At 49.3% G+C, this 10380-nt stretch overlaps 1 protein-coding gene across 1 annotated transcript; it reads left to right on the top strand.

The window, feature by feature from the left end:
* The first annotated feature begins 881 nt into the window (after nucleotides 1–881).
* On the top strand, nucleotides 882–9086 carry C1H2orf81 (chromosome 1 C2orf81 homolog). The gene is made up of 3 exons (XM_083175260.1): nucleotides 882–1106; nucleotides 4309–4515; nucleotides 5874–9086. The coding sequence occupies exons 1-3, from the start codon at nucleotides 882–884 to the stop codon at nucleotides 6948–6950; spliced, it is 1509 nt and encodes a 502-aa protein (XP_083031386.1). The 3' UTR covers nucleotides 6951–9086.
* Nucleotides 9087–10380: the final 1294 nt, after the last annotated feature.

Genomic DNA, 10380 nt, shown 5'->3' with positions numbered 1-10380 from the left:
ACACCCACTACTGTGCGTTGTAATGTATGTAACAGACACTACTGTGCGGTGTAACATGTAAAACAGACACTACTGTGCAGTGTAATGTATAAAACAGACACTACTGTGCAGTGTAACGTATATAACAGACACTACTGTGCTGTGGAATGTATATAACAAACACTACTGTGTGGTGTAACGTATATAACAGACACTACTGTGCTGTGGAACGTATATAATAGACACTACTGTGCTGTGAAACATATATAACAGACACTACTGTGCTGTGGAACACATATAACAGGCACTACTGTGCAGTGTAACGTATATAACAGACACTACTGTGCTGTGGAACGTATATATTAGACACTACTGTGCTGTGAAACATATATAACAGACACTACTGTGCTGTGGAACACATATAACAGGCACTACTGTGCAGTGTAACGTATATAACAGACACTACTGTGCGGTGTAACGTATATAACAGACACTACTGTGCGGTGTAACGTATATAACAGACACTACTGTGCGGTGTTACGTATATAACAGACACTATTGTGCGGTGTTACGTATATAACAGACACTACTGTGCAGTGTAACGTATAAAACAGACACTACTGTGCAGTGTAACGTAAATAACAGACACTACTGTGCGGTGTAACGTATACAACAGACACTACTGTGCGGTGTAACGTATATATAACAGACACTACTGTTTGGTGAAATATGAGTTGATATGTCGTAGGGAGGGCATAAGTCGATATGGCGTAGGGAGGGGATGGGTCAATAAGATGTAGGAAGGGGATGGGTCCATATGATCCCTGTCGCCCTTTCAGGAGGAGAGAGCGTCAGATACATGCTCACTGTATGTCCCTCTCTCCTGCCCGTGTCCCCAGGCAATGTCTCGTCCGGCCGCCTCCAAGTCACGGGTGGAGAAGTCTCGTTCGGTGACAGTGGCTCCCATCCAGCAAGTGGCAGCGGATATCATACCAGGCCGTTTCACTGAGGATGACTGGCTGTCTATGGTGGCAACAGAGGACGGAGAGGATGTGGTGGGAGAGATCGTGGATGCTGTAATCCACCGGGTCATGGATGAGTGCTTCACCGTGTACCTTAAGCGGCAGGTAACAAACTCAGGGGTAGTAATCATCATTACCAAATGAGGAGGAGTTATGTATAGGGAGGGGCTGTATATAGTGCTAGGAGGAGATATAGGGAGGGGCTGTATATGGTGCTAGGAGGAGATATAGGGAGGGGCTGTATAAAGTGCTAGGAGGAGATATAGGGAGGGGCTGTATATGGTGCTAGGAGGAGTTATAGGGAGGGGCTGTATATGGTGCTAGGAGGAGATATAGGGAGGGGCTGTATATGGTGCTAGGAGGAGTTAAAGGGAGGGGCTGTATATAGTGCTAGGAGGAGTTATAGGAAGGGGCTGTATATAGTGCTAGGAGGAGATATAGGGAGGGGCTGTATATAGTGCTAGGAGGAGATATAGGGAGGGGCTGTATATAGTGCTAGGAGGAGTTCTAGAGAGGGGCTGTATATAGTGCTAGGAGGAGATATAGGGAGGGGCTGTATATAGTGCTAGGAGGAGTTATAGGGAGGGGCTGTATATAGTGCTAGGAGGAGATATAGGGAGGGGCTGTATATAGTGCTAGGAGGAGTTATAGGGAGGGGTTGTATATAGTGCTAGGAGGAGTTATAGGAAGGGGCTGTATATAGTGCTAGGAGGAGATATAGGGAGGGGCTGTATATAGTGCTAGGAGGAGATATAGGGAGGGGCTGTATATAGTGCTAGGAGGAGATATAGGGAGGGGCTGTATATAGTGCTAGGAGGAGATATAGGGAGGGGCTGTATATAGTGCTAGGAGGAGATATAGGGAGGGGCTGTATATAGTGCTAGGAGGAGATATAGGGAGGGGCTGTATATAGTGCTAGGAGGAGATAAAGGGAGGGGTTGTATATAGTGCTATGGGGAGATATAGGGAGGGGCTGTATATAGTGCTAGGAGGAGATATAGGGAGGGGCTGTATATAGTGCTAGGAGGAGATATAGGGAGGGGCTGTATATAGTGCTAGGAGGAGATATAGGGAGGGGCTGTATATAGTGCTAGGAGGAGATAAAGGGAGGGGTTGTATATAGTGCTATGAGGAGATATAGGGAGGGGCTGTATATAGTGCTAGGAGGAGATATAGGGAGGGGCTGTATATAGTGCTAGGAGGAGTAATAGGGAGGGGCTGTATATAGTGCTAGGAGGAGTAATAGGGAGGGGCTGTATATAGTGCTAGGAGGAGTTATAGGGAAGGGCTGTATATAGTGCTAGGATGAGATATAGGGAGGGCTGTATATAGTGCTAGGAGGAGATATAGGGAGGGGCTGTATATGGTGCTAGGAGGAGTTATAGGGAGGGGCTGTATATAGTGCTAGGAGGAGTTATAGGGAAGGGCTGTATATAGTGCTAGGATGAGATATAGGGAGGGCTGTATATAGTGCTAGGAGGAGATATAGGGAGGGGCTGTATATGGTGCTAGGAGGAGTTATAGGGAGGGGCTGTATATAGAGCTAGGAGGAGATATAGGGAGGGGCTGTATATAGTGCTAGGAGGAGATATAGGGAGGGCTGTATATAGTGCTAGGAGGAGATATAGGGAGGGCTGTATATAGTGCTAGGAGGAGTTATAGGGAAGGGCTGTATATAGTGCTAGGAGGAGATATAGGGAGGGCTGTATATAGTGCTAGGAGGAGATATAGGGAGGGGCTGTATATGGTGCTAGGAGGAGTTATAGGGAGGGGCTGTATATAGTGCTAGGAGGAGATATAGGGAGGGGCTGTATAAAGTGCTAGGAGGAGATATAGGGAGGGCTGTATATAGTGCTAGGAGGAGATATAGGGAGGGCTGTATATAGTGCTAGGAGGAGATATAGGGAGGGCTGTATATAGTGCTAGGAGGAGATATAGGGAGGGGCTGTATATGGTGCTAGGAGGAGTTATAGGGATGGGCTGTATATAGTGCTAGGAGGAGATAAAGGGAGGGGTTGTATATAGTGCTAGGAGGAGATATAGGGAGGGGCTGAATATGGTGCTAGAAGGAGTTATAGGGAGGGGCTGTATATGGTGCTAGGAGGAGTTATAGGGAGGGGTTGTATATAGTGCTAGGAGAAGATAAAGGGAGGGGCTGTATATAGTGCTAAGAGGAGACATAGGGAGGGCTGTATATGGTGCTAGGAGGAGTTATAGGGAGGGGCTGTATATAGTGCTCGGAGAAGTTATAGGGAGGGGCTGTATATAGTGCTAGGAGGAGTTATAGGGAGGGGCTGTATATAGTGCTAGGAGGAGTTATAGGGACTGGTAGGGGCTGTATATAGTGCTAGGAGGAGATATAGGGAGGGGCTGTATATAGTGCTAGGAGGAGATATAGGGAGGGGCTGTATATAGTGCTAGGAGGAGATATAGGGAGGGGCTGTATATAGTGCTAGGAGTAGATAAAGGGAGGGGTTGTATATAGTGCTAGGAGGAGTTATAGGGAGGGGCTGTATATAGTGCTAGGAGGAGATAAATGGAGGGGTTTTGTATAGTGCTAGGAGGAGATATAGGGAGGGGCTGTATATAGTGCTAGGAGGAGTTATAGGGAGGGGCTGTATATAGTGCTAGGAGGAGTTATAGGGAGGGGCTGTATATAGTGCTAGGAGGAGTTATAGGGACTGGGAGGGGCTGGATATAGTGCTAGGAGGAGTTATAGGGACTGGGAGGGGCTGTATATAGTGCTAGGAGGAGATATAGGGAGGGGCTGTATATAGTGCTAGGAGGAGTTATAGGGACTGGGAGGGGCTGGATATAGTGCTAGGAGGAGTTATAGGGACTGGGAGGGGCTGTATATAGTGCTAGGAGGAGTTATAGGGAGGGGCTGTATATAGTGCTAGGAGGAGTTATAGGGAGGGGCTGTATATAGTGCTAGGAGGAGTTATAGGGACTGGGAGGGGCTGGATATAGTGCTAGGAGGAGTTATAGGGAGGGGCTGTATATAGTAGTAGGAGGAGGAGTTATAGGGACTGGAGGGGCTGTATATAGTGCTAGGAGGAGTTATAGGGACTGGAGGGGCTGTATATAGTGCTAGGAGGAGTTATAGGGACTGGGAGGGGCTGTATATAGTGCTAGGAGGAGTTATAGGGACTGGGAGGGGCTGTATATAGTGCTAGGAGGAGTTATAGGGACTGGGAGGGGCTATATTTTGTGCTAGTATACCATCAGCCAGGCCACAGTCACTCCCATCATACAGCGATAGTGTAACACACAGGATATATATGATGGTGACATTGCTGTTATATAGGTGATCCCGTATACCGTCAGCCAGGCCCGCGACGCCATTACTCACATCGTTAAGTGGACATTTATACCCAGAGACAAGAGTGAGGATGAGCTGGACTCAGACATCAACTGGCAAGAGGAGCCCGCGCTGTGTGCCAATGACTCTTGGGCACAGGGGTGTATGCCCGTCAAACAACCTGTCCAGTCACCTCATTCCAGTTACTCTCAGGTATCTATACCTTCCCTCTGTATTGTCTTCTATACACCCCCTGCCAGTATTATTATCCTCCAGTAAAAGAATATAGGGGCTGCTCATTCACAATCATCACACTTCACAGGTGTATGGAAGGAAGGGATACAGCTGCCCAGCATGTGTGGGCTACAGGCAGAAGCAGCCAGTAACTGAGTACATGTGTAGCACCATGCTGCACCGCAGGGGGCAGATGTAACATGTGCAGAGTTAGGTGTGGGAGGGGCATTTCCTAGCTCAGAGCTACATTGCAGTGCGAGAATAAAGCTTCCCAGTATGTGTGGGCTACATGCAGAAGCAGCCAGTAACTGAGCACCTGGGTAACACCATGCTGCTCTGCAGGGGGGCAGATGTAACATGTGCAGAGAGTTAGGTGTGAGAGGTGCGTGTCCTAGCTCAGAGCTACATTGCAGGGTGAGAATAAAGCTGCCCAGCATGTGTGGGCTACATGTAGAAGCAGCCAGTAACTGAGCACCTGGGTAACACCATGCTGAGCTGCAGGGGGCAGATGTAACATGTGCGCAGAGTAAGGTGTGGGAGAGGTGTGTCCTAGCTCAGAGCTACATTGCAGTGTGAGAATAAAGCTGCCCAGTGTGTGTGGGCTACATACAGAAGCAGCCAGTAACTGAGCATCTGGGTAACACCATGCTGCACTGCAGGGGGTAGATGTAACATGTGCAGAGAGTTATGTGTGAGCTACATGCAGAAGCAGCCAGTAACTGAGCACCTGGGTAACACCATGCTGCACTGCAGGGGGCAGATGTAACATGTGCAGAGAGTAAGGTGTGGGAGAGGTGTGTCCTAGCTCAGAGCTACATTGCAGTGTGAGAATAAATCTGCCCAGCATGTGTGGGCTACATGCAGAAGCAGCCAGTAACTGAGCACCTGGGTAACACCATGCTGCACTGCAGGGGGCAGATGTAACATGTGCAGAGAATAAGGTGTGGGAGGGGCGTGTCCTAGCTCAGAGCTACATTGCAGTGTGAGAATAAATCTGCCCAGCATGTGTGGGCTACATGCAGAAGCAGCCAGTAACTGAGCACCTGGGTGACACCATGCTGCACTGCAGGGGGCAGATGTAACATGTGCAGAGAATAAGGTGTGGGAGGGGCGTGTACTAGCTCAGAGCTTCATTGCAGTGTGAGAATAAATCTGCCCAGCATGCGTGGGCTACATGTAGAAGCAGCCAGTAACTGAGCACCTAAGTAACATCATGCTGCACTGCAGGGGGGAGTTTCAGATGTAAAGTGCAGAGAGTTAGTTGTGGGAGGGTTGTGTACTAGCTCAGGTCTACATAGCAGCTGCCAATTAGTCTCTCTCTCTGTCCTCCACCACAGACGAGCTCAGAGCACCTCATGCCAGATATCCCAGAACAAGAAGCAGAACCTGGGACCCAGACCCTGGACCTCTCAATATCTCTAAATAGTTCTGATGATCCGTCTCTATCCAACCCTCAGACAAAAGAATCGAAATCTAAAATCCAGACAGTGGAACCCCAAAGATATGCAAATCATTTTCAGGGTCCCCCTCTACCAAACCCTGGGCAAGAAGAAAATACCCAGAGTCATGCGACCATAGCTTCTCAGCTACACATAAAGCCTACGCCTCCCGCTGAGCCCAAAAAGACCAGGAACCGTTATCATCCTCATCGTGGGCCTCTACGCTCTGCTGGCCTCAAGAACATCACTAAGTCCCTCGAGGAGACAGAAAAAGAGATGTTTTTTGATCAGTTCCTCAGGGAAAAGGAAGAGAACAAAGCGGATGAAAGCCTTAATCTGTTGCCCACATCTTTGCACAACATCCTGAAGATCCAGCTCATGAGGCCACCTCAGAAGAATGATCTCATCTACGATGATGCAGGAAATATTCTCTCTGTGCCACAAGTGGACCTCTCCAAACTTCCACGCCACCATGTTCTCCCCCACATAGAAGTGTTAGATGCCAGTAAACAAGCTGGTAGGAAAGCAAGTAATGGGGGTGTAAGACCAGCTAATCTTGCAAGTAAAAGAGGCAGAAGATCCAGTGATAAAGAAGCTAATAAACCGCGTGAGAAACATGGGTTACACTTACACCCTGCATATTCTGCATCACCGATACTAGGTGACAGGACACTTCCACTACACACACTAACCATGTCCGGCAGAGCAGATGATCCCCGAGGTCCTAATCCTGTCTCAGCTGGCATTCTTCTAGATACCATGCAGCTTTCCCATGGAGTAATACTAAGAGAGGGCAACATAACAAAGCGGGGGTCTATAGACAGCCTACAGCAGAGGGAACAGGGCTGGAGGGAGGATCGAAGAGTACTCCAGCCTATCAGAGCTTCCATAACTCTGCCAAGCGTCTCTGTGGATCAGCTTATTAAGAACAACATACCTCAGGTACAGCCTCTTGTGTCATTCCTTTCACCATAATATCTGTGTGCCAACATCTGAGCCTGAGGAGTCTCCACCATCTCCTGAGGACTCACAGCAACATGTTCGGCCTCAGGACTCTATGCTAAATCTGTGGCCTAAAGGTCTCTCCACCATCTCCTAATTGAGGACTCTCAGATACATGTCCAGCCTAAGGACTAATTATATAGCCTGAGGATGCTATACCACATCTCCTGAGGACTCTAAACCATCTCCTAACTGAGGACTGTCAGATACATGTCCAGCTTAAGGACTAAGTATATACCCTCAGGACTCTAAACCTGAGGACTCTCAGCTACATCTCTGGCCTGAGGATTGTACACTAAATCTATGGTCTGAGGACTCTTTATGCCAAACATCTTCTCCAGGCCAAGGACTCTTCACTACATCTCTGGTCTATGGACTCTTCACTACATCTCTGGGCTATGGACTCTTCACTACATCTCTGGCCTAAAGACTCTTCACTACATCTCTGGTCTAAGGACTCTTCACTACATCTCTGGCCTAAAGACTCTTCACTACATCTATGGCCTAAAGACTCTTCACTACATCTCTGGTCTAAGGACTCTTCGCTACATCTCTGGCCTAAAGACTCTTCACTACATCTCTGGCCTAAAGACTCTTCACTACATCTCAGGTCTAAGGACTCTTCACTACATCTCTGGCCTAAGGTCTCTTCTGTACATCTCTGGTCTAAGGACTCTTCACTACATCTCTGGCCTAAGGCCTCTTCTGTACATCTCTGGCCTAAGGACTCCACCACCACATCACCTACCTGAGGACAGTTTGTGCCAGTATCAGCCTAATGAGTCTACATTACATGTCCTAGCTGAGGACCCTCCACCACATGGTCCTAATTGAGCTCTGATGGACTAACATTGGAGCAGAAAGTGTTACTGAGGTCTGCGTGAAGGGCGTTTGATGCCCGTGATTCTGCCGGTCCTGCGTGTGGGTGGACGGTGCCCGCTACAAATGAGGACAATATCTCTTATAGGTTCTGAGTCAGACCTGACCGCTATTGTGCAATGTTACATATGACATCGCCCAGACCCATGTCATTTGCGAGAGAATCCCGGATGGATCGCTAAGTGCTACGTACCCGTATTTCTGTAGCTATTTGGGTTTGCGCATCCGTAGTCATTCGGTAATGGCTCAATTTGTGAAGTCACTGTTCAGCGATCATCTCTGAATCAGGCCCATAGATAGGATTGGGGCTAAAGGAGGAAGAGTATGACGGCGGCCGGCCGCAGAGCATGTTGTTCCATCATGTGATATCATGTGGTGGACATGCGCTTAGCCACATGGCTCAGAGATACGCGTGTGACACAGAACAATACAGAGGTAACGTTCTAAACCCATCACAGGGACATTATCGCTGCACCAATAGTGCACTGTGATCCCTCACCCTCTGTCTGAGGCTCATTCTCAGTCTGTACATCATGGGGGTCCCCACTGGGGGCCCAGCTCGTTCTCCAGCCAATGACATCACTATGAGGCTGCGGGACGCACATTAGTGTTATCCGCAGAGGTGGTGGCACCAAAATACCTGCTCCCCTCAGTGACAGAAGCCAGGTGCTGCAGTGTGATATTGTCCTGCAGCAATGGGCTCCTAGTGCAGGCAGCCCAGCATATATTGCCCCACTGGAAGGGTAGGCACATCTCTTGCAACTGGCTTCCTTCCCCCTCAGCCTTCTGCATCCCAGCACCCCCCGCACCACCCCTGCACCTCCTGTAGCCGCCGTTGAAAGTGGTTCGGCGAGGCCAATGACACAATTTGTGCTAAATCACGTCATTCAGTGCTGGCAATCTGGTCACCCCTGCGTCACCCACCCATGATGAGGCCACACCCCTGCGTCACCCACCCATGATGAGGCCACACCCCTGCGTCACCCACCCATGATGAGGCCACACCCGCTGCTGGTCCGACCTGGCTGCCCCACGGGGTAGGTAAATGGTCCCTATGTAACCCCTGACACTATCTCAGATATGTAATAGCCACAGGTCATATGAATTGATGCACTCCATGCAGGGCCGCCTTCAGTGGGGGATTGCTGGGACTGGAGTCCCGGGTCTGGATAGATAGGTCGTCTGTCCCGTATCTGTCGTCTGCTTACCGAGGCCCATGTCAGGCTATGGGGGGGAGAGGGGTTGGGGGTCTGGGCACTAAGGCCTATGTCAGGCTATGGGGGGGAGGGGCTGCTTAACGAGGCCTATGTCAGGCTATGGGGGGGGGGGGGTGTACTTACCGAGGCCTATGTCATCCTATGGGGGGAGGGGCTGCTTACCGAGGCCTATGTCAGGCTATGGGGGGAGAGGGGATGGGGGTCTGGGTACTGAGGTCTATGTCAGGCTATGGGGGTCTTAGTATTAAAGTCTATGTCAGGCTATGGGGGTCTGGGTACCGAGGTCTATGTCAGGCTATGGGGGTCTGGGTACTGAGGTCTATGTCTGGCTATGGGGGTCTTGGTACCGAGGTCTATGTCAGGCCACAGTGGTCTGGGTACCGAGGTCTATGTCAGGCTATGGGGGTCTGGTTACCGAGCTCTATGTCAGGCTATGGGGGTCTGGTTACCGAGCTCTATGTCAGGCTATGGGGGTCTGGGTACCGAGCTCTATGTCAGGCTATGGGGGTCTGGGTACCGAGCTCTATGTCAGGGTATGGTGGTCTGGGTACCGAGGTCTATGTCAGGCTATGGGGGTCTGGCAACCGAGCTCTATGTCAGGCTATGGGGGTCTGGGTACCGAGCTCTATGTTAGGGTATGGGGGTCTGGGTACCGAGCTCTATGTCAGGGTATGGGGGGTCTGGTTACCGAGCTCTATGTCAGGGTATGGGGGGTCTGGTTACCGAGCTCTATGTCAGGGTATGGGGGGTCTGACTACATGGGGATTTCTCACAAATGTATCACTGTGTTATTTCATTTCTTCATCTTTATATCAAAATTTCTATTCTCAGCTGGATTTCCTCAATAAAAATATGTGATATTGACCAAATACAAATAAAATCAATTTATTACACACAGTGAAAATATGTATATCTCCTTCCATCAGTGCCATGTAGTGCCATGTATATCTCCTTCCATCAGTGCCATGTAGTGCCATGTATATCTCCTTCCATCAGTGCCATGTATATCTCCTTCCATCAGTGCCATGTAGTGCCATGTATATCTCCTTCCATCAGTGCCATGTAGTGCCATGTATATCTCCTTCCATCAGTGCCATGTAGTGCCAAGTATATCTCCTTCCATCAGTGCCATGTAGTGCCATGTATATCTCCTTCCATCAGTGCCATGTATATCTCCTTTCATCAGTGCCATGTATATCTCCTTCCATCAGTGCCATGTATATCTCCTTCCATCAGTGCCATGTATATATCCTTCCATCAGTGCCATGTATATCTCCTTTCATCAGTGCCATGTATATCTCCTGCCA

The sequence above is a fragment of the Crinia signifera genome, chromosome 1, assembly GCF_055691185.1.
Source record: "Crinia signifera chromosome 1, ASM5569118v1, whole genome shotgun sequence".
Taxonomy (NCBI): Eukaryota; Metazoa; Chordata; class Amphibia; order Anura; family Myobatrachidae; genus Crinia; species Crinia signifera.
The sequence above is the reverse complement of the archived record's forward strand: the minus strand, read 5'-3'. Positions and strand labels throughout refer to the sequence as shown.